This window comes from Akebia trifoliata, chromosome 6 (assembly GCF_017979445.1).
Source record: "Akebia trifoliata isolate Shusen 1 chromosome 6, ASM1797944v1, whole genome shotgun sequence".
Classification (NCBI taxonomy): Eukaryota; Viridiplantae; Streptophyta; class Magnoliopsida; order Ranunculales; family Lardizabalaceae; genus Akebia; species Akebia trifoliata.
In genome coordinates this window covers 8652539-8679898 of record NC_141380.1, presented here as the reverse complement: position 1 = coordinate 8679898, position 27360 = coordinate 8652539, and the positions used below count along the sequence as shown (strand labels likewise).

Here is a 27360-nt window from a genome sequence, read left to right as displayed (position 1 = left end):
CTATCATTTTTTTTGTTGGTTTTTTTTTTTATCGATTTTGCTGTTTTGTGTAAACCCTCTGAGGCTTAGGAATTAAAAAACCGGGGTGCCGATAGAACTTGTATCCAAACTAAAACCCCCAATTCTCCTTCTCTTTGCTCTCTTCGTTCCAGATTTTAGCAATGGGAGATTTCAGCCATGGAACTTTGTAGATTCCAAATCGATCAAACTCGGATCTCAACGACTCTTCAATATCTTGCTTTCCCCTCCTTTTTTTACGTCTTTGCACCCACAACCGTGTTGAGGAAGGATTCTTGCATCCACAACCCGATCAAACCAGTTTGGTGAAGTTCTTGGAGTGCTGATTTTTTGAAGGGATTTGCAGCGACAAGTCGACTTCTTGAGCGCTACGTGCCTGTAGGTAATCCCTTCTCCTTCTCCTTCTTCTTCTTTAATTTTCTTTATTTTCTTTTGCCCAAAACAGGGGCTGCGACCTCTCCCCACAAACGACTCATATGGGTTCGTTTGAATCCGATCCGAAATGGGTGAAACGTCCGTGGATCATAAGTTGAGGACGACGTTCCATTTATGAAGAAGGATCGAAACTCTTTTTTTTTATATATATAATAAATCTCAAAATAGGGGCGATGATCTCCTCTTTTTTTTTGTTGAATGGAATGGTCCATTGAGGAGATCATAGAGGAGATCACATCTTGCTCTCGTGGAAGTAGGAATTCTATAGGTTAATCATAGAGTCAATTAAGACTAATGCGATCTTGAAACGAGACACCTTCAAATCTCCAACATTCAGTATTTTTTTAAACAGAGGCTCGAGATATCGCACTTGACATCTAAAAAAATATATATATACATATATCTTCCTTCTTCCTCTAGCTTTAGAGGTTCAACTTAGATGCAATCCGAGCGAAATCGGCAGCAACACATTGGTTCTTGAAGTGATACATGCATACAGGTAACACCCTCATGAAGTTTTCCATCATTGCAGTAGAAATGTGCAATTGCAAATGAGACTTGGAGCAAACAATTTCATCCTGTAAGGAATTTTCCAATCCAACTCCTGCCTCATTAACTTGGGGGGACGTGACAGGCACCAAATCTTGTACATCAGCCAGAACAGGTGGAGGGATGGCTGTCTGATAAGATCTGTTTGAATAGGAGGCTCTACTGTATCCAAGGAAATCAGTGAACAAGGTTCCTCGGCACGGCTGACTATCAACTTTCAATGAAAGGACTGATTCAAGATTAGATCTCTCAATCTCTGAACTACTGTCCTGAATCATAACTCCATCCTGCAAAGGCTGCTGCAAGCTTGGGATCTCAATTGGAGTTAAGTCTAAATTGCTTGGATATTGGACCACTACATTACTTATAGGTGGCTGCCACTGCCCACGAAGCCCATTCGGACCTAAAATGGAATGCTTTGATAGAGTCTCCTCCTTTGGACATGGGATACTTAGCGAGCGCCCCATATGTCCCGAGAGCAATCATCATCGAAGATCAATGACGTCAAACTTCAGATTCGGGTTCATATAAACATCTGTGCAATGTTCATAAATGGGCCCACCATTTGGTGGCTGATCATGTGAATGGAAACCACGCTGCTAGCAATGTCTCATGGTCGACATGCCACCTGGAGTTGTCAGTCGGAAAATGCCATGGGTTCTTGAACTATCTTTCGGGGCCATAACAATGGCAATGGCTTCAGGCAACATGATCTGATATGAGTAATGAGTGTGAACATCGACTGATGACATAAAACAAGACTGAGAAGGATGCGTATGAATCCAACCAAGGGGAAAAAGGGATCGTTTATCCTGGACATCAAATATTTCCTCTTCATGTGTTGTCTGACACGTATCTGAAGTTGATTCCTGTTTCGGTATGATGAGAGCCGTCACAAAAAAACTTCTGTTTTTAAGTAAACCCGTAGAAGAACCATGCGACGAACTATTTGTCCAGTTAGTTGGCTAACCTCTAAAGCAACTGTTTATCAGTAATGCTTCGGAGTGGATGACATCAACTGGCTGACAAACGTCGACTGGCTTGTAGAATTACAGGACACAAGATTTATGCACGTAGAAGATCCATGCGACGAACTATTTGTCCAGCTAGTTGACTAACCTCTAAAGCAACTGTTTATCAGTAATGCTTAGGAGTGGATGACGTCAACTGGCTGACAAACGTCAACTGGTTAAAAGAATCATGATACGCAAGTTTTATGCACGTAGAAGATCCATGCGACGAACTATTTGTCCAACTAGTTGGCTAACCTCTAAAGCAACTATTTATCAGTAATGCTTAGGAGTGGATGATGTCAATTGGCTGACAAACGTCAACTGGTTAAAAGAATCACGATACGCAAGTTTTATACACGTAGAAGATCCATGCGACGAACTATTTGTCCAGCTAGTTGGCTAATCTCTAAAGCAACTGTTTATCAGTAACGCTTAGGAGTGGATGACGTCAATTGGTTAAAAGAATCGCGGTACGCAAGCTTTATGCACGTAGAAGATCCATGCGACAAACTATTTGTCCAGCTAGTTGGCTAACCTCTAAAGCAACTATTTATCAGTAATGCTTAGGAGTGGATGATGTCAATTAGCTGACAAACGTCAACTGGCTAGCAGCATCACAACGTCAATTGGTTGACAAACGTCAGCTGGTTAGAAAAAAACCATGCGACGAATCATTTGTCCAACTAGTTGGTCAATCTTTAAAGCAGTTGTTCATCAGTAATGTTTAAGAGTACACAACGTCAACTGTTTTTAAGTAAACCCGTAGAAGAACCATGCGACGAACTATTTGTCCAGCTAGTTGGCTAACCTCTAAAGCAACTGTTTATCAGTAATGCTTAGGAGTGGATGACGTCAACTGGCTGACAAACGTCAACTGGCTTGCAGAATTACGGGACACAAGATTTATGCACGTAGAAAATCCATGCGACGAACTATTTGTCCAGCTAGTTGACTAACCTCTAAAGCAACTGTTTATCAGTAATGCTTAGGAGTGGATGATGTCAATTAGCTGACAAACGTCAACTGGCTAGCAGCATCACAACGTCAATTGGTTGACAAACGTCAACTGGTTAGAAAAAACCATGCGACGAATCATTTGTCCAACCGGTTGGTCAATCTTTAAAGCAGTTGCTCATCAGTAATGCTTAAGAGTACACAACGTCAACTGACTAGCGGCATCATAACGTTAATTGGCTGACAAACGTCAACTGGTTAAAAAACCATGCGATGAATCATTTGTCCAGCCGGTTGGCCAATCTTTAAAGCAGTTATTCATCAGTAATGCTTAAGATTACACAACATCGACTGGCTACCAGCATCATAACGTCAATTGACTGACAAACGTTAACTGGTTAGAAAACTATGCGACGAATCATTTTTCCAGCCGGTTGGCCAATCTTTAAAACCAAGCATTATTGAGTATGATTTATTTTTAGATTGATGTGGTTGAACCTGAAGTAATTTTACAAGATGCCTACGTACCCAAAATGGGATCAAACCATAACGTAGTTCAGATGGATAATGCTCTAAGTTTTGCCTAGATCGCCCTCTCGGGTTTTCAATCTAGCGAGTTCAACATTTTTTTTTTTTGGACCATCCACAGTTTTAACTCATGCGGGTTAGGAGTATCATGTAATTTAAACTCGTACGATAATGAACATTGCTAAACAGTTTAGGCTCGTGCCGAGGAGCATTGTCAAACAGTTTAGGCTCGTGCCGAGGAGCATTGTCAAACAGTTTAGGCTCGTGCTGGGGAGCAATATCAAACAGTTTAGGCTCGTGCTGAGGAGCAATGTCAAACAGTTTAGGCTCGTATTGAAGAGCATTGTCAAACAGTTTAGGCTCGTGCTGGGGAGCATTGTCAAACAGTTTAGGCCGTGCTAGGGAGCATTGTCAAACAGTTTAGGCTCGTGCTGGGGAGCGTTGTCAAACAGTTTAGGCTCGTGCTGGAGAGCGAGATTCTTTCAAGCATAGTATCGTTTGAGAAATTTCCCGTTGATTGGACCAAGACGTAATCCTTCTGGTGTTACAAGAAGATATGCACCATTAGTGTATACTTCTTTCACTACATGAGGCCCATCCCATTTCGGATCAAACTTCTTTCCAGAACGGTGTGAGAGGATGATTGGTCGTTGTACAGCGAGGACTAAATCGCCAACTTGAAAAGAACGTGGTCGAACTTTCTTATTGAATGCACGTGACAGACGGGCTTGGTAACATTCTAGCCGTTGTTGTGCTTCCAATCTTTTTTCGTCCAATGCTTCAAGTTCAGCCAGACGTAACTTAGCATTATCATCGCAGGTCAAACCTTCTTGAATCGCAATCCTTAATGAAGGTATTTGTCGTTCCAGTGGGAGAACAGCTTCAACTCCATAAACCAATGAGTAAGGTGTGGCTTGTGTGGAGGTACGGTATGAGGTTCTGTATGCCATAGTGCTTCTCCAATTCGTTCATGCCAATCTTTTTTAGATTTTGAGACAACTTTCTCAAGAAGCTTGCAGAGAGTTTTGTTGAAGGTTTCGGCGAGTCCATTGGCTGCAGCATTGTACATTGTAGAACATCTCTGCTTAATGTTAAACTTTATGCAGAATTGATCCATCAGCGTATTGCTAAAAGATTTCCCATTATCTGTCATGATATATCGTGGAATGCCGTAACGGAAGACGATATTACTTTTGATGAAATCGGCTACCGTTTCTTTTTTGACCTCTCGAAGGGAACTGCTTCAGCCCACTTAGAAAAGTAATCTGTTGCGGTGAGGATATAGAGATGTTGCCTTGAAGATTTTGGGAGTGGTCCAACGACATCAAGTCCCCACCCGTCAAAGGGCCAAGATGCGATTGTAGGATGCAATGGCTCCGGTGGTTGACGAATGTAATCTCCATAAAATTGCAAGCTTTACACCTCTTTGCATGGTTTAGAGAATCTTTCACCATAGTAGGCCAGTAAAATCCCATCCTCTTCAGAATGTGATGGAGTTTCGGCCCTGACTGATGTGAACCACACACTCCAGAGTGTGCTTCTTCTAAAGCATCTCAGATTTCATCATCTCCGAGACATCTCATTAAGATATCGTCGAGAGAGCGACGATATAACTTATCGTTGAAATATAGAAATCGAGGTGCCATACGACGTATTTCGATTTTATGTTTTAGGTCGTCTGGCAGCTTCCCATGCTGTAGATAGTCGATAAGTGGCTGTCTCCAATCTTTGATTTCGACTATTTCGACAATGTTTGCTTCGTGCGATTCGCAATCTACCTCTATCAAAGGAGGTAATACCCACCGATGGCATATAGGGATACTCATTGTCTCTCCTTCAGGCATTGCCAAACTTGCAGCAAGACTAGCTAAAGCGTCAGCCTGTTTGTTTTCAGCTCTTGGTATATGCCTAATGATGACGTCTTCGAATTGTCTTACTAGTTGTACAACATAGCAGTGATAAGGCACTAACTCATGCTTTCGAACGTCATACTCTGTTGAGAGTTGGTTAATGACAAGTTGTGAGTCCCCATACACGTAGAGTTGGTGTAACTTCATCTCTAGCCCGAGTTCTAAACCAATGATCAGAGATTGGTATTCTGCAACATTGTTTGAACATAATTTTGTTAAGGCAAACGAGAATGGCAATACTTCATTTTGTGGGGTGATAAAAATTACACCTGCCCCCGCTCCATCTCTTCTAGCTGCGCCATCAAAGAACATTCTCCAAGCTGGAAGCACATCAATAGAGAATACTTCTTCGTCGGGCAAGTCGTGAGACAATTCCCATTCAGCCGGAATAGGATGATCAGCAAGAAAATCGGCTAACGCCTGTCCTTTTACAGCCTTTTGAGGGATGTAAATAATTTCAAATTCTGATAAGAGAAGGGCCCATTTAGCTAGTCTTCCCGACAAGACTGGCCTTGTCATGATGTACTTGAGTGGATCAGCTCGCGCAGTGAGTCGGATTGTGTGCGACAACATGTAGTGCCGGAGTTTCTTTGTGGAAAAGATGAGCGCTAAATATGTCTTCTCGATGGGTGAATAATTTACTTTTGCTCCAACAAGAGTTCGACTCAAGTAGTAGAGTGCACCTTCTTTTCCTTCATCATTTTCTTGAGCCAACAATGCTCCTAGTGACATTTCTTATGCACTAATATAGAGAATCAGTGGTCTTTCAGGAATTGGTGCAGAAAGAACAGGAGGCTTGAGAAGATACTCCTTGATGCTTTTCAGAGCATTCTCACAAGCTTCATCCCATTCAAATGATGTATCTTTCTTCATCAATCGACTGAAAGGATGACAACGCCCAGCTAAGTTTGAGATGAACCTACGAATGTAGGCAAGTCGACCTTGTAAACTTTTGAGTTCATGAATGTTCTTTGGTGCCGGCATTTTTTGAATGGCTTCAATTTTATTTCGGTCGATTTCAATACCGCGATGCCGAACCACGAATCCCAAAATTTGCCCGAGGTAACTCCAAAAGCACATTTTAATGGATTCATCTTGAGCTGATACCGTCGCAATCTGTCGAAGGTATCACGTAGATGTTGTAAGTGATCTTCCCTTTTTTTGGACTTTACCACTAGGTCGTCAACATAACATTCGACTCTATCATGTAGCATGTCATCAAAGATCTTTTGCATAGCTCGCTGGTAAGTGGCACCAGCATTTTTAAGTCCAAAAGGCATAACTTTGTAACAATATATACCTTTTGGGGTACGAAAGGCTGTAAGCTCCTCGTCTTTTGGCGACATTCGAATTTGATTGTAACCAGAAGATCCATCCATGAAAGATAAGGCTTCATGTCCTGTAGTCGCATCAACCATAAGTTCTATGATTGGGAGTGGAAAATCGTCTTTCGGACATGCATTATTCAAGTCGCGAAAATCGACACATACTCGAATTTGTCCATTCTTCTTTCTTACTGGAACTATGTTGGAAATCCAGGTTGGATACTTTACTTCTCGGATGAAGCTAGCTTCTATCAACTTGTTGACCTCTATCTCAATCTGTGGTATCAACTCTGGTCGAAAACGTCGTTGTGCCTGTTTTATTGGGCGAACTCCGTGTTTAACTACGAGCTGATGAACAGCGATCTTCGGGTCAAGTCCTGGCATTTCTTTGTAAGTCCAAGCAAATACATCTATGTATTCTTGTAGCAACTTGAGGTACTCGGATTCTTCATGCTGGTTTAGAAGAGTGCTGACGAACGTGGGTCGCGGCTCTTCAATTGTCCCAAGATTTATTTCTTTCAAGTCGTCTACAGTGGTTTGTCCGCCTTCTTCAAAAACTGGTGGAGCATCTTCGAGTTCTTCATCTGACGACGTAGAATCTTCTTCAGGGAATTCCTCAATGGTAATATGATTTACCGAAATGACATCTTTGGAATTGTCAATTTCAACAGTTGAAGCTCTGTTGTTCTTGTTTGGTTTGTGAGGATGATAGTGCGTCGCTTCACAACCAATGCATCTGATATCGAGACCTCTAAAGTCGTTTGTCGTTTCATGCGAGATGGAATAGTGCTATGCAAGCCACTACTATCTTTATGCTCCACATGTTTATTCATTGGCTTAGGTCGACGTCGCGATTCTTTTCGTATTTTTACTCTAACCTTCTGACCAAGTCTAGATAGAGCAGACGCACGAGATTTATGAATTTGTACATCATGACGATCATCTAAAGCACCCAATCGATCAAATACCGACGTGGTCGAGATGTGGTCACCAATTCGATCAAAGACCGATGTCCGTGGAACTGGTGTTTTTACAGACTCATCAATGATTTCTACTGTAGACTGATCAAATTCATGGTTTAACTTCAACACAAGTCAAACTCGTTCGAGTTGGAGAAAAGGTTTCATTCACACGAGCGAGGCTTGGGTATACGTTGGTAGTAGTTCACCCAGTCGTACGGGTTCACCTTTTCCGTAACCAGCAATTTCGAATAACTTTGAAGTTTTTGGACCGAACCAACTTTTGGACTCTACTTTTGCGAGGTTGTCTTTTTGGTTCTTCGCAATTGACGTAGTTGGGACAACGTTTTTCACGGGTGTCTTACTTTGTAAGATCTTTGGAGAGGTGTTACCGGGAATGTTAACTCTTCTTTCAACGTCTCCAATTTGATTTTAGAGACAAGAAGTTTAGTCTTTGAAGAAATCTCTTTGAAAGGTGATTGTCCCGGCTTCCGTCTCGATTGTGGCACGTAGCGAAGCATTGGGGTTGGTAATACAACTGTGGATGTCGCGTCCACCATTGATTGACCAACTTTCATTTGTCGAGTTTCTGGTTCTTGCTTCTTACTTCGTTCTTTTTGAAGCGGAGGACCGGGAGAAATCTTATCGGCGTCATTCATAGCATGCTTTCCTTTGTCAGGTTTTTGCTTACTCGAAGGAGGTACCGAAACTGGAAGTGCTTCTTGAATGACGTCCCCTCCAAAATAAAATTTCGCATCTGCAAAATACGTTTCTGCCTTATCAAACGGTTGATCTTCGGCTATTACACGTTTCTGTACACCATCTTGGTAATATTTGAAGCATTGATGTAACGTGGATGGTACTACTCCAGTTTCATGCAGCCACGGTCGGCCGAGAAGCAAGTGATATGAAGTTTTACAATCAATCACATGAAAGAGTGTTGTTGACTCCAAATCTGCAATAGAGAGCTTGACTCTTATCATGCCGATCGCTCTTTGACCTCCCAAGTTGAAGCCCTAAATCATCAACTTACTACGAGCAAGTTGATTCGATGAGATGCCAACTTGTTTCATAGTACGAATTGGCATGATGTTGACCGCAGAACCACAATCCAGGAGGATTCTTTGAATTTTAGTTTCCCTCACATAACCTGTAACATAAAGCGGCCTATTGTGAGGTCGAGACCCCAATTGGAGATCCTCGTCAGTAAAGGTGATTGTGGCCATGCACAGACCATCTTCTAGTAGATCTAAGTTGGGTTAAACTTCTTGCTTTGATTAAGTTGAGCTTTGCTTTGAAGTAAGCTGAACTTTTTGAAATTCACTGGACAAATCCCAGTCGACCTACGAATCTTCTGTTTTCGAGGTGTTATTGTCTTTCTCCAGTTTCTGGTCTCCATCACAGGAAGATCCAGGATGTTCTTCTGATCTACTATCGATTTCATCTTCAAGCACCTCCGCTTCCACTTGGTGACATGAAACCGTGCAGGCTTCCTTCAAGAGCTTCCTTGGTAAGAATTCTAAAAGAGTAACCGGCACACGGGGAGGTTGTTGAAAGATGTCTTCAGGGTCTGTGGGCAGAACTCGGAAAGCCTTCTTCTTTGTTGCTCTCTTTCGTTTCTTTGACCCTGTACTTGGTTTTGACTTTCTTCTCTTTCTCTTTGGCTTCAAAATAGAAGGAGTCGACACATATGTAGGACGTCTTTTTCGACGAGTGACAACTGTCCACCCTTCGTCATCAACTAAAGCAGACTCTGAGATGTCTGACTTTGATTTTAAAGCCGAATGAGATTGTGGTCCTTCTTGGAGTGAAGTGGGAAAGGTGATGATTTTTCTTTGATGTGACCTTGCCCCCAACGTGGGATAGGCCTTTTCAACATCAAAATGTACGGACATGAGTTGTGATGGTTTAGGTAAAATTTTGGTGATCTGAGGAGATGGAATCTTCGTAGCATACTGACTTGTCAAGAGTATTGGATCAAAAGATCCAAAAGTAACAGAGGTCACGTTGGAAGTAGCAACATTTTCGACACAGTCAAGTTCAATTTTCCCTTGACGTGCCAAATCCATAATCTTCTCCTTGAAGACAAAGCATTTTTCAATCGGATGACTGATCACCCTGTGATAACGACAATACTTCGGATCATTGTCACGACCTGCTTCCTCGGGTCGTTTGGGCACTGGAAGTTCAATGAGCTTTAATTTCAGCAACTCTTCGAACATGCCCAAGACATCAGCATCAGGAAAAGGGTACTCTTTTGCTTCAAGCTCTTTGAGAGTCATCCAAGCTTTTCCTTTTTCTTGTGTTGAATCAGCTCGCGGCTGATCTTCTCTTCTCTTACCTGTGATCTTGACAGGTTTGCTGGTGGTAGTAGACAAGACTTCTTTAGTTTTGAAGGACTTGCCATCCTTCTTTTCTTGCCTTCGAGGCTCGCTTGGTCGTGGAGTCTGATGCACAGCTATACTCTGCTCCATGTCGTGGGCTCGAGTAGCCAGTTCTTCGAAAGTGTGTGGCTTGATTCCTTTCAAAATGTAGAGGAGTTGCCAGTGCATCCCTTGAACACACATCTCAATAGCAGAAGATTGAGAGAATCGATCCATGCAGTTGAGGGAAAGATTTCTCCATCGCTCTATGTATTCAATGACTGGTTCATCCTTCCTTTGTTTGACGGCAGCGAGCTCCACCATACTTACTGTTCTTCTAGTGCTGTAGAAGCGGCCGAGAAACACTCTTTCAAGTTGATCCCAACTATCTATTGAATTGGGTTCCAAGTCAGTGTACCAATCGAACGCATTGCCGCGGAGGGAGCGAACGAATTGTTTCACCATGAAGTCACCGAATGTACCGGCGTTATTGCAAGTTTCGATGAAGTGGGCAATATGCTGCTTTGGATTGCCTTTTCCTTCGAACTGTTGAAATTTTGGTGGTTGATATCCTGTCGGAAGACGCATTTGTTCGATGCGTTGAGTGTAAGGTTTGGAGTAAACCAATGAGGATTGTGGCATGCCCCCATACTGAGCACGAATGGTGTCAGTAATCATTGCTTGCAGTTGTTGAACGGAAAGCGAGGCAACAGATCCTTGTGGTGGATCTCGAGTAGCTTTTCGTGAACCAGAATAGTCTGCTCGTTGTTCCTCTTCGTGTGGAGGCATGTATGCTTCGGGGGTGAATCCTGGAGGATGCGAAGGTCCAGCACTCGATTCATTCTCCTTGTCTTTATGCTCCAAACGACTAACAAGGGTTGCAATCTGGATGTCTTTGTCTTCCATTGCCTTTGTTAGTTTGTTGATGGTGTCTGCCATCTGGGCAACTTGTTCCTCCATTGTTAACGCTCCAGCTGTCATCACTGCTCTGATAGAGGTGTGAGTTTGCGACGGAGAAGTGATCGATAGAGATCTAGACGATCCCTCGCTTGACTTCGAATCAAATCCAGAATCTGACGAGTCATCTTCTACCACGTCCGCCCACGATTCTTTCGTGGTAAGTGCCGTTTTTGTGGCACGTTTCTTAGAGTGATGCTGGAGAGGCTCCACTAGCTTGATTCCACCAGTCTTTGTCATTGTTCGTGTCACATGATGATCGCGACTAGTAACCTGATCAGATTCAAGATTGGAAGAAAGGATTTTCTTACCTTTCTCAGTAACGGCAGATGCGATAGCGTTGACGTTGCGAGATGCCATCGATGCTTTGGGTGATGTTCTTGCAGTTGACTGAAAGATGAGAAGTTGAGATGGTCCCACCGGGCGTGCCAGAAATTTGTCGACAATAAATTTCAACGGATCTACCTCGAGATTCGTGAAATATGATCGCAAATGATTTTATTGATTTTTTGATGAAAAGTAGATACAGATCTCAGTGTTTCCTCTGATTAACAGTCAAATACAAAATAGTGATGGCGTATGTAGCTTTTCTTCTCTCCGCGCTTCGCGCTTTATCGACTGAGAAGGTTGCTTGAACGGTGGCTTTGCTTTCTGCTTGATCTTCTGTAGAGGCTTATGTAGATCTTCTTCTCTCCGGGCTTCGCGCTTTATCGGCTAAGAAGGTTGCTTGGATTCCGGAAAAGGGCTTTATGCTTGATCTTCTCTTTAGTCGGAGTCCGGATCTCTGAAGAACCTTGCTTTTGTCTCTGGAGGAGGGCTTGAGAGCTTCTTCTTCTCTAGAGGGAGAGCTTCTGTCTTTTGAGAGAAAGTGATCCAGATCCCCTTTCCATGAGAGAGGCTATTGTATTTATAGACTTAAAAGTAATTTAGCTTTCCAATTATACCCCCGACTTAAAGAAGTTTAATTGATTTATTTAAAATGTTAAATTTGTCCAAATCCAATTTTAAGGATTCTATGGATCATTATTGGGCCAAAACTCATTTGTTTGGGTATAAGGCCCAATATTTAATATGGATCACTTGATTTTGTTTAGGTCATGGACTTTATCTGCAAAAGTCCAAAACCCAAGCTTGAAGGAGGCATGTTCCCAATTAATAGACTCAATTTGGATAGGAGGCCCATTAATAAATTTAGGAATTTTTATTTATAAAATTTGTAAAAGCCTCCTCAAAATTTTGGTGCTTACAACCTCATTTTATTAATCAAATTTACTCAATACCCATACTCCACCTAAAAATGAATTATCCAACAAACCCATTAGGATCATAGCCATGGGTATGAGTCAAAGACAACCTACTTAATCAATTTCCCGAAACTACCCACTAAACTACAAAATTCAAAGCCTCCCATGCTTAAAACCCATATCATTTCCCTTCAACTTTAATTTTTTCCCATCTTACTCTGAAAAGTGATCTAAAAAACCTATAAAAATCCATTCATTTCCTCACAAAAATCTATGCTTGAACCTTCTACCCCTAGATTGATGTGAGTTGTGTAATAAACCTACTAATATATTGAATTATTTGTAAGAAACCTCATATTTATGCTTTTATTTTAGGTATTTTTATCTTAAAAATTACTCTTGCTATAGTCATATCTACTTCGATACCCCTTGGGCTTATGATAAAGCTTAATAACTACTCTAAAGTGGCCCCAAATATATACCTAGTAGGATTGGTCTCAAATTGAATTTCTTCAAACCGTCGAAGAATTTGCATAAATTGACGAGGTGATCTTCATCCAAATGAGACTTAGTGATTATATCATCAATTTAGATCTCCATCTCTTTATGAATCAGGCCATAAAAGAGAACAATCATGGCTCACAGATAAGTTGTCCAACATTTTTTAGACTGAATGACATAACTGTGTAATGAAATGTGTCCAAAGGTGTCTTGAATACGATCTTTTCTTAATCTTTCTCTACCATTTTGATCTGATTACAATCAGAGAAATCATTCATAAATGAGAATATGTCATGTCCTACTATTATCGATGAGCGTATCAATATGCAAAAGTGAGAAATCATCCTTAAGACTAACTTTATTCAAATCTCTGTAAGTGAGAAAAAAAATGCTTATTTTTCGATTATCTCTCCCCCAAAATAAAATTACAATGATATTTATAAAAAAAGAAAGAATAAACAAAATCTAGTTCTATTTTAATTGCATATTTACTATAAATAGTAAATATTATTTATAATAAATTTAAAAATAATAATGTTTTATTTACTTTTTCATTAGATTAAGAATTTTAAGTATGTCAAAACTCTCTTTTGTCAAAATTTCAGAACCACCAACAAATTAAAATTATTCGTGATCAAAAGTTTTATAAAAAAAAAAAATCTAACTTTAACTCTTATTTTAGAGAGGTAATGTTGAAATATTTTCGTAAATTACTCTCATTCCAATCTTTTGAATCTTCTTTTCAATATTTTTAAAATCGTCCAATTTTAAGTGCGTATGACAAAATTCTGCCCAAATTAATATATGTTATGTAATAAGATGCTATTGAAACAGCGGCGTACGTTATTTGTCGCGGATCGGGGTTGGTTGCATTATTTGAAGGTGCATATCAATTACTACCAACAACACCAACATTATTGGGGTCATAAATGCTTTTCATCAGTATTTCACTTTCATGTCAGAATATCGCCCCCACAATATTTATTTCATCACGATTCTTCGTAAAAAGGTACAAAAAGTAGAATATGTGGAGTGAATTAGTGCCAGGTACACCAATATAAATATGTGGACAGCCTTAGCTTTTGTTAAAAACGACAAAAACTAAAATAACATGCGACCATTTCCCTTCGTTATTTTGATTTCGAAAATAAAATCACATTGTCAGACATGTGAAACAAGAGACAAGAGACCTAATTGTTGGATTTTTTAAAAAAAAATCTAAATTCCTCTTGTTATAACTAATGACTTCCCATCCAACATGATACGTTACATGATTGGTGAGGGAGTGGCTGTCGCGGAGAAAATCCGTACACGGTGACAATGTGAACGGAGGATCAAAGTTATTTTAAATTTAATATTTTATAAAGTAATGTGGGAATGATTTCTTGCGACACTATGTTCAACACTGAGTTGACGTAATGATATGTACTTAATCATAGATGCTTTTCACTTGTACCTTGAGCAATCACATTTATGATTCTTTCAAACATCTCTTCGTTCGCTTAATATCTTTGGTAGTCACTTTATTTTGAATAATATGTGGTTTAGAATTTGGTTTAATTTGAATCCAATAAATAATGAGAGTCCATAGGTTGAGTGTTCAATATCCAGTATGTGCAATATTTCCTTGGGACCACCTGCGAGGGCACTCCCTCACTTACCTGGTGCATGTGATGTGCAAGTGTTACAAGTGCTTGGGAGAGGGACCCATATGCCTTGGCTTCGGCCCTGGGTCATCGTCCCCCCTTAATCAGACGTAAATCCAGACACCCCATCATCGAGGAAAAAAAAAAATCTCTCTATACATTTCACTTGTTAGGCTTAAGTTATAAAATCATTTTAATTAAAAATTGGATCACTCATGAAAATCATTCGTACGAAAACACATAATTCAAACTGATAAAATAGGAAATCCAATGGTCTGAACAAATTATCGTTAGATACTTGAGATGAATCCAAGCCATTGGATTTCGTGTTTTAAGGATTGGGATTGGCTGTTTGTGTGAGTTATTTTTCATTATTGAAATAGGGATTATAAAGGGAAGCTGTGAAGATACTTTTTGAAATTATTCTTCTCATTATAATTTATAATAGTAAAAACAAAGACTTAATAAGAGTTCAAATAAGAGAAATGCTAATCTTACTATCTTAATAAGACTTCAAATTTTACTCAATGTCGTTGAGCTCACCTTTTGACATAAATAAAACATGATTCCATGCTGCAAGGATGTAGATGACATACTTCTAAGAACTTTGAAAAAACATATTTAAAAAAATATATTTTCACAGTTAAATTTTAATTTTAAATTTGGAATTCCATGGACATTCAATAGCCATCCATTTCAAAACCTTGGATCAAATTCAAAAGAAATTATTTAAATTTTTTTTATTATTTGGATTTGGGTTTTTTCATGAAATCTATATGGCTCTAGCATTGAATTTCAAATGAAGTGATCCATTTGAACTCAAGTGACCCGTAGTAAGATTTGAAATCATATTTAGTGTGGTAAATGTTTTGAGTTGTGCTGGGGTGACAAAGGATTTATTGTGATTCTCACAACTCTGACGTGGACATAGATACATAATAGTAGATGGTTTGTACTCATATCGCGAGGAAATAAATCTATGGTTATGTGCACATCTCACGTCAGATTTGTGAGAATCATAATAAATACCCTGTGTCATTCCAGCATTTTCCAAACGTTTTTCATAGATTTACAACATTCGTAAAGACTCTTAATTTATTAATATTTAGGAATTAATTAATAATTTATGTGTTAACTGTAAGGGGTATTTTAATTATTTTATATCAATTATTATGACGGATGTTTGGAAAAGTCCTTCAATTGGTCCATATATTCACAAACATGGCCTCAACAGTCATTTTCCCTTTTACATTTATTTGGACTTTAGTATTTCATTTATTCTCCAACTTGTTTTTACAAATAAGAGATTTTTTTTTCTGGCGGAAGAATCTCCAGATTTTGTTAAATAAAGAATGGTCCCAGTCACCTACCAACAAAAAATAAAAATAAAGAAAGATCTCAAACCATATTTAAGTTCAAACAGATCAAAGAATCACCATCTACACTTATAGAGATCTATTGAATTAAGAATTTCTTAGGACGAAAGAAAAATGGCAGTTGTAGGACAGATGGATTACGATCGGATGAAGGAAGTCAAGAAATTTGAGGAATCAAAGATGGGAGTCGAAGGTCTAGTTGATCTCAAACGATCAGCTGCATCATCTAACTTAAGAATCCCCATCATCGATATATCGGGTTTGAATTCACCAAATCGACGATCACAAATCGTTGATGAAATAAAAGAAGCATGCCGCACGTGGGGAATCTTCCAAGTAATCAACCACGGCATCCCCTTACAAGTAATGGAGGAAACGATCGAGGCCGTCCGCTCATTCCATGAGCAACCAATAGAGATGAAGAAGCAATCTGTGATAGATGGAAAAGTTGTACTCCTTAGCAATAGTAATCTGTATAATTCAAAGGCAGCCATCTGGAAGGATACTCTGAGGCTGAAATTAAGTGAATTAGAATTGGAGAGTATTCCCATGATATGCAGGAAAGAGTTGGTGGCGTGGGACAAGCAAATGTTGAGATTAGGTGAGAGTGTAATGGAGTTGTTGTGTGAAGGGTTGGGTGTGAGGTCAGGGAGATTGAAGGAACTTTCGTGTTTATCGTCAAGGATAATGTCGTGCCACTACTACCCCTATTGTTCCCAGCCTGATATGTTTGAAGGGATTCAGAGACACACAGACAGACTCTTATTGACGTTGTTGGCGAAGAGTGCGAGCAATGACACTGGGCTGCAGGTGAAGTATCATGGAGATTGGGTAGACCACCATCCTATCAATGGTGCCATCACAGTTAATGTGGGTGACCTTCTTGAGGTAAATTAACCAGACACCACACCCAAAGAGATTGGGCTGCAGGTGAAATAGTCTTTTTTTTTTTTCTTTTTTCTTTTTTTAACTTTGAATTGAGTTGTGATGAATGCACGCGCTGAGGTAGCAAGGGCAGAGAACCATAAATCGTTGTGCAGTTGTGTGCCCTTGCCACATCAGCTGCGTGCATTCATCATTATTCCTTTTGAATTATATGAAGATTAATTATCATCCTCAATTATTTTAGCATTCTTATGAAAATAATTATAAAAAAAAAAAAAAAAAAATCGTCTTCATCCATCCTCCCCTCAACTCAATCCCCGCCCATCTGTTTATAGTGCCAGTTGGTGCCACTTTAAACCAAAAAAGAGCTGAAAAGAATCCTCCTAGATACTAAATCTGTCACTTTAATGGTGGAAAATTTGAGATTCCTTCAAATTTACAAGTTCTATTCAACTTCATTGATTATTTTTTTATTTCAATGATTCATAATTTTTCACAAAAATCTATAATGCCCACATCTTACATGTATATTTTGTATGATTTATGCTCTTCTTAAAATTCAAAACCCACACCTCAATACATGCCTTGAAATGAAAGCCACAATCCGAGAAATTAATGCTCAAAATTTCTCCCTTTCATATTAGGTGAATTAATTGAAATATTTTTCTTTTAAGATTAATTCATAAAGTTAATTTTTTTAATTTTTTTATTTTTTGACAGATATTTTCGAATGGTGAGTATAAGAGTGTGGAGCATCAGGTGGTAGCAAATAGTTCTCGGGATCCAAAAATATCAATTTCTCTTTTCTTCAATCTGGCTCAAAATATTGGAGACACAGATTACTATGGACCTTTGCCAGAGTTAGTGTCACCAACTAAACCAGCGCTGTATCAAAATTTTACCATGCCAATTTATAGAGAAGCAATGAGCAAATACGCTGATGATAAAAAATTTGTGGACTTATTTAAATTGCAAGATGTCAAGAAAGAGGCAATATGATAATCAGTCCTATTCGCAATCTAATCAGTTGCAACTATTTTACTTTTTTTAATTAGTTAGTTACAAGGGTATTATGGATTTTTCATTTTAGTTAGTTAGTTATAGTTTTCTGTTAGTCAGTTAAAAGGGCATTATTGAGTTTGCATATCTTTTGTTTTGCCTATAAATAGGTTATTGTAATCAGTTGTAAGGCAGTTTTTACATTTGAATGAAATCAGTTGAGTTTCTCTCTATCTTTTGCTAACTTTTGAAATTTCTAAAAGTTTCAACCAAATCTGAGAAATTTCAGATCTGATCTCAGCATTTTGGTATCAGAGAACAAGATGAAAAAAAGAAGCTGGAAGATCACTTCCTACCTTTCAATTACATTCAAACCATGTAAAAAACTTTACATAACCTTAAGCAAATTGGAAGTGCGGAGAATTACGACAAAGAATTGTATCAATAAGTGGCTCGAATTCATTTGAATGAAAGGGGTTGTTTGATTGCACAACAAACTCAACATAATATAGTTTGTTGTGGTTTAATAGTGTTTGAATGCAAAACAAATACAAATTACTTATCCCATAAGGCGGCAAGTCTTTTTTCACCCCTCCCCCTATGAAAATGATATGCCAGGATCCCATAAATGCTCTTGTTTTGGCAATCCAACACCCTAGCCCTCTAGATTTCATGGTAAAACTCATATCCTATTGAACCCATAAATTTAAAATTAAAATTTAAAGATGAAAAATAACCGTTTAATTTTTTTTTTTTTTTAAGTTCATAGAATTTTGTCCTCTACATCTCTATGGCATTCGATCATGTTTTTGGATGCCACAAGGTGAGTTCAATGACCCTTGTAAGATTTGAAATCTAGCCAGGTTAGTAAGGCTAGACTTAAAAAAAAAATTCAAAACTAAAAATTCTATACTACCCAGTTTAATGAAAGAGTACAAAGAGATTTCCATGTGATTTGCTCGAACAGGATGTGCTCAAACAATGGAAAATGATTTACCAATAAATCATTTTCCAGGTAAATATTTTCCCAGCAATCAAACATGCCCAAAGTGAAAAACAAATGATTGCAAGGTATGTTAGTGGCTTGAAAATTAACATTAAGGATTTTCTCAGTCTGCATACAATTTTGGTAAGTTTCCAAAGCATATGATTGGACTCTAGTAGTGGAAAAACGACAACAAAAAGCCTCTTCTAGTTCTAATCCTGCTGTTGGGACTTCAATTGCACCAAGTTTCAGTCATGTCGGTGCTGGAAAATCAGTTCAGGGTACTGGTTTTAAGTGTTTCAAGGGTGGAGAACTGGGACATCGCTCTTCCGATTGTAGGAAGGCTATGGGAGGAGGTAGTAAAGCCCTATTACTGGAAGAGACTGTTGAAACCGTGTGTGAGAAATTATCTCCGATTTATGATAAACTGATAAATGAATAACTAGGTGGTGATTATGAAAAATAAGAAGGTATGTCACTACTAATGAATAAGACTCTTCTTATTTCTAAACATGAGAATGATGAAGATTGGTTGAGAACAAATATATTTTATACCCCTCACAATATTGGTGGAAGGGTTTGCAATATGATAATAGATGGTGGAAGTTGTGAGGATGTGGTTTCCCTTGAGAAGTCAACAAGTTGCAGTTGAAGAGCGAAGATCATCCTCAACCTTACAAGCTCTCTTGGTTCAAGAAGGACAATTAAGTAAAAGTAACAAAGTAATGCATGGTCTTTTTTTCTATCCAGAAGAAGTATTTTGATGAGGTATTTGAAGAGAAAGTTTAGGGATTCAGTTAAGTTTTCTATTTGACTAAGTCCTAGTCTTTAGGATACTTGTTTAGTGTTTCCTGATTTTTCTAGTTGCACTCATCATGTTGAGTAGTTGGAAACGTGAGTTAGTTTTTCTCATTCTATTAAGATTGTAAAAGGCTATTTATAAGCCTAAGATAGTTCAATAAGATGAATGTCATTCCCAGAATTATTGATTATTCAGATCTTCTACTTCAATTCTTAACATTCTGGTATCAGAGCCAGGTTCCTTGAAGTTTTTGCAGCAGCAAAGAAGATGACTACAGAAGGGAATTTTGTGCAGCCAGCCATCCCTTGTTTTGATGTCACTATGACCATTGGAGCATGTTGATGGAAAATTTCCTGCGATCTAAGGAATATTGGGGGATGGTGGAGACTGGCTATGTTGAGCCAACAAGTGGATTGGTGCAGACAGAAGCACAGCAGAAGAGACTAGATGAATTGAAGCTGAAAGATCTGAAAGTGAAAAACTATCTCTTTCAGGCCATAGACCGGACGATATTGGAAACCATTCTTGTGAAGGATACTTCCAAACAAATTTGGGATTCAATGAAAAAGAAGTTTGAAGGGAATGCTAGGGTCAAGAGGTCACATCTACAAGCTCTCCACATAGAGTTTGAAATCCTAGAGATGAAGATTGGAGAAGGAATCTCTGAGTATTTTTCAAGAGTGCTGTCAGTGGTCAACAAGATGAGAACATATGGAGAACAGATGCAAGATGTCACAGTTGTGGAGAAGATTCTCAGATCGTTGAGTGAGAAGTTCAATTATGTTGCTTGCTTGATTGAGGAGTCCAAAGACATCGATCAACTCTCCATTGATGAATTGCAGAGTTCTCTAATTGTTCATAAGCAAAAATTCCAGCAACACGCAGAAGAAGAACAAGCACTCAAGATCACTTCTGAAGACAAATTTGGTACAAGAAGATGAGGTCGAGGTGCATACAAAGGCAGAGGAAAAGGAAGAGGCCGCTAGCCTTATAGAGCAACAGTGGAATGCTTTAAGTGTCACAAGCTTGGACACTTTCAAAATGACTGTCCAAGCTGGGATAAAGAAGTCAACTATGCTGAAATAGGAAAAGAAGAAGAGATGCTGCTCATGTCATATGTGGAGATGAACGGTACTGGAAGGGGAGCAGTCTGGTTCTTAGATTCTGGATGTAGCAACCACATGTGTGGTGACAAGAGCTTGTTCAGTGATCTGAATGAGGGCTTCAGGCATAAGGTAAAGCTAGGAAATAACACAAGGATGGATGTGTTAGGAAAAGGCAATGTGAGATTGAAAGTAAGTGGCTTTACACATGTGGTTAATGAAGTATTTTTTGTGCCTGAACTAAAGAACAATCTTCTGAGCATTGGTCAACTACAAGAAAAAGGGTTGGCGATTCTCATTCAACACGGAATGCTCAAGATATATCATCTAGAAAAAGGGCTCATAATACAGACCGAGATGACAGCAAATCGGATGTTTGTGTTGGTACCAAAATCACTGCCACAGATGTCAGCTTGCCTCTACACCTCCACACAGGATTTGGCACACTTATGGCATTGTCGTTATGGACATTTGAGCTACAAAGGGTTGAGGACTCTCCAATTCAAGAAGATGGTGCATGGGTTACCTCAGTTCAAGACTCTAATAGCAGTGTGTGCAAATTGTATGATTGGAAAGCAACACAGAGATCCAATCTCAAAGAAGAGCAATTGGAGGGCCACAAAGAAGCTCCAGCTTGTTCATGCAGATATCTGCGGACCAATTTCTCTCATCTCCAACAGTAAGATGAGGTACATTATATGTTTTATTGATGATTTTACTAGAAAAACATGGACTTATTTTTTAGTAGAGAAATCTGAAGCATTAAGCAAGTTCAAACGTTTTAAGAGTGGTGTTGAGAAAGAAGTAAGAGGATATATTAAATGTTTGAGAACAGATCGAGGAGGAGAGTTCACATCACTTGAATTCAATGAGTTTTGCGCAAAGCGTGGCATCAAGAGGCAATTAACTACAGCGTATACTCCACAACAAAATAGAGTGGTTGAAAGGAAAAATCGAGCTATGATGAACATGGTTCTATGCATGCTTTCTGGAAGGAGGATTCCGAAGACTTTCTGGCCAGAAGCAGTAAACTGGACAATACATGTTGTAAACCGGAGTCCTACATTGTCTGTAAAGAATCAAACACCTGAGGAAGCCTGTAGTGGAAGCAGACCCTCGGTTGAGCACTTTAGAGTTTTCGGATGCGTGGCACATGTGCGTGTTCCTGATGTGAGAAGGAAAAAGCTAGATGCAAAGAGCTTCGCTTGTGTGTCATTGGGAGTAAGTGAAGAGTCTAAGGCATATAGACTCTATGATCCAATTGCAAAGAAAGTTGTAGTTAGTAGAGATGTAGTATTTGAGGAAGATAAGTCTCGGAGCTGGGATAAGAGTTATGAAGAGCACATAATGGTTGATATGGAATGGGATGATGAAGAAGATAATGAAGCAGTGAATGCAGAGAATGAGAGAACAGTGAGTGGGGAAGAAGAAGAAGTCATTGCAGAACCAATTTGTAATCCTCAAACTGGTAAAAATGGAGGAGAATCATTTAGTTCTGATGAAGGAAGAATAGAGGGCCACCAAGGTGGATAAGAGATTATGTAACTGGAGAAGGACTTTTAGAGGAGTCGGAAGAAGAAGATGCAAATGTCAATTTGGCTATGTTTGCTTCAGTAGATCCAGTGCATTTTGAGAAAGCAATGAAGCATGACAAATGGAAGACAGCTATGGACATGGAAATACAGGCTATAGAGAGGAACAACACATGGGAACTCACTAATCTTCCTACAGGTGCAAAGAAGATTGGAGTGAAGTGGGTTTATAAAACCAAACTCAAGGAGAATGGATAAGTGGACAAGTTGAAGGCTTGTTTGGTGGCAAAGGGGTATGTGCAACAGCAAGGGATAGACTACACATAAGTATTTGCACCGGTTGCGAGAATGGACATTATAAGAATGATTGTGGCTCTAGCAGCTCAAAAGGGGTGGACTCTCTATCAACTCGATGTCAAATCTGCCTTCTTGCATGGGGAACTTAATGAAGAAGTGTATGTGGAGCAGCTAAAGGGTTATGAACTGGAGAATAGTCCTTAGAAAGTTTACAGGTTGAAGAAAGCCTTATATGAACTGAAACAAGCTCCACGAGCTTGGTTCAGTCGTATTGAAGCACATTTTATAAGTGAAGGGTTCGAGAAGTGTTATAGTGAGCATACTTTGTTCATTAAAACAAATAAGGGAGGTAAGATTCTCATTGTCAGTTTATATGTTGATGATTTGATATTTACTGGCAATAATGAATTGATGTTTGCTGAGTTTAAGAATTCCATGTTGAGGGAGTTTGATATGACTGATTTGGAGAGAATGAGATTTTTTCTTAGCATAGAAGTTTTGCAGAGGTCGGATGGGATTTATATTTGCTAGAGGAAGTATACTTTGGAGGTGTTGAAGAGATTTAGGATGGAGAACAACAACTCGGTTCATAATCCCATCGTTCCAGGTTGTAAATTGTTTAAAGATGAGAATGGGGTTCATGTTGATGAGACTCTGTTTAAGCAGATGATGGGATGCCTCATGTACTTAACAGCTACAAGGCCGGATTTCATGTTTGCAGTAAGCTTGATTAGCAGGTACATGGCCAAACCAACTGAATTGCATTTGATGGCAGCCAGGAGAATACTAAGATACTTGAAAGGAACCATTGGACTTGGAATTTTGTACAAGAAGGGAGGGTGTGAAGGTCTGGTTGGATATGCAGATAGTGACTATGCAGGAGATATAGAAGACAGGAAAAGCTCATCAGGCTATGTCTTCATGTTAGGATCTGGAGCTGTTGCTTGGTCTTCAAGAAAGCAACCTATAGTCACTCTTTTAACCACTGAAGCAGAGTTCGTGACTGTAGCTGCTTGCGCTAGTCAAGCTATTTGGATGAAGAGAATAATTGAGAAGCTGAGTTTGGAGGAAAGTAAGTGCACTACAATTCTTTGTAATAATAGTTCCACAATTAAGTTGTCAAAAAATCCTATGTTATATGGTCGAAGCAAGCACATTGATGTGCGCTTCCATTTTCTTCGTGATCTCACACGAGAAGGAGCAATTGAATTGATTAATTGTGGAACACAAGATCAGCTGGCAGATGTGTTTACAAAGCCCCTCACAGTGGATGCGTTTCAGAGGTTTCGAAATCAGTTGGGAGTCTGTCAAGTTCCTGAATTAAACTAGTTATAGTTGGTAACTAATTTAAGGGAGGGAATGAAGAGAAAGTTTAGGGATTCAGTTTAGTTTTTTGTTTGAATAAGTTCTAGTCTTTAGGATACTTGTTTAGTGTTTCCTGATTTTTCTAGTTGCACTCATCACGTTGAGTAGTTGGAAACGTGAGCTAGTTTTTCTCATTCTATTAAGATTGTAAAAAGGCTATTTATAAGCCTAAGATTGTTCAATAAGATGAATGTCATTCCCAGAATTGTTGATTATTCAGATCTTCTACTTCAATTCTTAACAGTATTGTGTGACGTGGTTCCGATGGAAGCTTGACACATTCTTCGTATAAAACCCTGGCAATATGATAATAGATGGTGGAAGTTGTAAGGAAGATCATAATTTTTCCTTTCTTCCCATGGAAATGAAAGAAAAGGTTGATAACAAATCAAAATCTGCTGGTCTTCTTACTCTGAAACTTTTCCTCAAAGAATATGATGGATCTACTCCTACATTCGCTTTGGTGGTTTTTAAAGAGGTTGTTGTCCCTACATTTTCTGAACATGTTAGAGATCTTATGGATGGATTTTCAGATGTATTTCCACATGATTTACCTTTCGGATTACCTCCAATGAGAAATATACAATATTATATTTATCTTATTCCACATTTTAATCTTCCAAATGAAGGTTTCGTATAGAATGGTGCCTAAGGAACGCAAAGAATTGCAACGACAAGTTAGTAAACTTTTGGAGAGGAGGTACATTCATGCAAGTCTAAGTCCTTGTGCTGTTCCGGCATTGCTAACACCTAAAATGGATGGATCTTGGTGATGTGGATAGTAGAGCTATCAATAAGATTAGGATCAAATACACTACTACACCGAGTGGAATAGGAGGTGTTTATGTTTTAATATTTAACGCTGGCTTTCAAGTAAAACGATGTTATCAAGGTTAAATATTCGTGGAAAGTTGCGTGAAAATTTTATGAAGATATATAATGTCAATTTTATGAAAAACCAACATTATAGGCTTTACTTAAAAAATTATAACATCAGTTTTTACAAAGCTAGTTATTTTCAAGGCTCTTCATGTGAACTCTAGAAAGTTTTATAACAACAGTTTTTACTCAAATCGATATTATAAAAACATTAATTATATATATTTCTGTTTTCTGTCTCATGAGCAAGTTGTTTTTATCTATGCTCCGAATCTAATCGTACTTAAGTATGGAAAAAAATAAAAAACTTTATAATTTCATCGAAAGCAGTTGTATTGGCATGGAAAGATTTAGGAAATTGTTTAAATTTTCAATTTGATAAGTTGAAGAAGGAAGGAAAGCAGCATAGCCGCATATGTTTGATTTCAAGTCACAGATTGAGGAAGAAATTAAGTCTTCGAGGAACAAATTGATAAGCAATCATTGTGAGCGATGGTAGTAGATCGAAGTAATCACTGTGAGTAGATCACAATCACTGTGAGCTAGTTGCTGATGTTCGAAGTTTGATTATTTATGAATTAATTAATATGGCCAATTAAGAAAATATATAATATCATTTCTATCGTAGGTTTTATAAAAAAAAACCCGACGTTATAAACTATATATTTCACGATTTTATAATTGATGGTATTTTCGTTATTTTTTTATTTCAATGATAATGTCAGTTTTATAGAAAAGTGACGTTATAAAGTTCGTGGCATTTTCGTAATATTTTATCTTAAGTTATAATGTCGATTTTAAGAAAAATTGACGTTGTAAAGTGGATGCCATTTTTACAACAATGTAATTTAATTATAAAATTTTATTTTTAAATATAAATTTGGCATGTAATAGAATTGACATTACATAGTTGATGGCATTTTCGTAATAATTTTTGTTTTTAATTATAACGTCGGTATTCAGTGAAACTGACGTTATAAAAGTAATGGTATTTCGTGAAATTGACGTTATATTAAATTTTTTATTGTAAATTATGACGTCGATTTTAAGTAAAACTGACATTATATAATTTGATGGAATTTTTCGTAATTATGCTTTTTAATTGTAACGACAGTTTTACTTAAAATCAACATTATATATTTGTCAACAATAAATTTCACAGATCTATCCCGAGATTATTGAAAGAAGATCGCAAATGATTTTATTGATTTTGATGAAAATGAGAATACAAACCTCAATGTTTTCCTCTAATATAGTCAAGTAAAAAAATAAATACGACGTATATTGCTTTCTTTTCTTCGAGCATCGTGCGTGATCAGCTGAAAATGTTGCTTTGACGGTGCTTTGTTTGTGCTTGATTTTCTCATAGGCTTCTACAAATTTTTCTTTTCTCTGAGGTTGGTGTTTTGTTGGTTGAGTAGGATTTCTTGACTTTTGTAGAAGGGCTTTACGCTTGATCTTCTCTTTAATTGAAGTTCAAATCTTTTGAAGAGCTTTACTTTATTTTTAGAAGAGGGCTTAAGAGCTTCTTCTTCTTTAGAGGGTGAGCTTTTGTCTTCTTAGAGAAAGTGATTCAATTCTTTCCAAATGAGGGAGGCTTTGGTATTTATAGACCTAAAGTAAGATGATATTTTCAAATATGCCCCCAACTTAATCAGATTTTACATAATTAATTTAAATGGTATTTGGTTATTGACCCAATCCATTTTAGTGGGTTTTAAGTTTAACCATGGGTGAACCCATTTGTTGGGTGTATGGACCCAATACTTAATGTGGATTATTTGAAATTTATTGGATCATGGGATTTATCTGCCAAAACTCAAACCCAAACTACATGAAGTCCGTCCCGATCAATGGTCCCCAATTTAGACATAAGGTCCAATTTTAATTTAGGAGGCTTTTCGTTGATTTAGAAAGCTACGAGGACTCGTTAAATTTTGATGCCTACAACACTTTTTAAAAATTAGGACTTTCTGCCTCATTTTCTTACTTTCACATTACTGTTTTATTGCTCTAAAACTCTTCATTCTCTCTCAAGCTTTACTCTCTCTACTCTATCAATCTCTCAAGCTCTATACTCTCTCAATCTCACAACTTTCTTCTATCTCAATCTCTCAAGCTCCACTTAAGAACGACTCATATGTCAAATTCTCAATCTCTCAATCTCTACTTGAAACCCTAACTCTCTTGAACTCGATCGATGAAATAGGTATGACATTTACAACTCGATCAGTAAAATGTTCTTAGTTTATTGTTCATTACTACTTGACCTCATAGAAATTTTGTTTAGGTCTGAGCCATATATAAAAGAAAACAAGTTTGTAGAAGATTAGTTATCGTTCACCCTATCTCAAATCTTAGCTTTTCAAGGTATTAGTCTATAAGCTTTGCTAGTGACCTTGCTTTAGTTTCATTTTACAATGATGTGTTGAAATTTATTGTTAATATGTAATCAAAGATAAGGGTATTTTCTTCACTTTATTAATCTCATGTGGACAACTAAAGTCATAGAGTATGTCACCAATCTAAAACTTAGAGAGAAAAGAAATGGTATTTGCTTTAGTTTCATTTTACAATGATGTGTTGAAATTTATTGTTAATATTGATTTGACATGTATTAAAACATTTGATGGAATGATAAGTTCATGGTTTAGAACCTTGTTCGAGAATTTTATTTTTATATAGGTAAATATAAATATAAATTTTTTATTATAAAAAGGGCATGGCATGGGTCA

At 38.1% G+C, this 27360-nt stretch overlaps 1 protein-coding gene across 1 annotated transcript; it reads left to right on the top strand.

Moving 5' to 3' along the window:
* Nucleotides 1-14849: 14849 nt before the first annotated feature.
* On the top strand, nt 14850-17906 carry LOC147400093 (1-aminocyclopropane-1-carboxylate oxidase homolog 11-like). Its single transcript, XM_086445705.1, has 2 exons — nt 14850-16666; nt 17384-17906. The coding sequence occupies exons 1-2, from the start codon at nt 15893-15895 to the stop codon at nt 17660-17662; spliced, it is 1053 nt and encodes a 350-aa protein (XP_086301831.1). The 5' UTR covers nt 14850-15892; the 3' UTR covers nt 17663-17906.
* Nucleotides 17907-27360: the final 9454 nt, after the last annotated feature.

Coding starts and splice junctions, on each gene's coding strand:
- LOC147400093 (XM_086445705.1), top strand. CDS start 15,893: ATGGCAGTTGTAGGACAGATGGATTACGATCGGATGAAGGAAGTCAAG. Junction 16,667..17,383: donor ATGTGGGTGACCTTCTTGAG/GTAAATTAACCA, acceptor ATTTTTTGACAG/ATATTTTCGAATGGTGAGTA.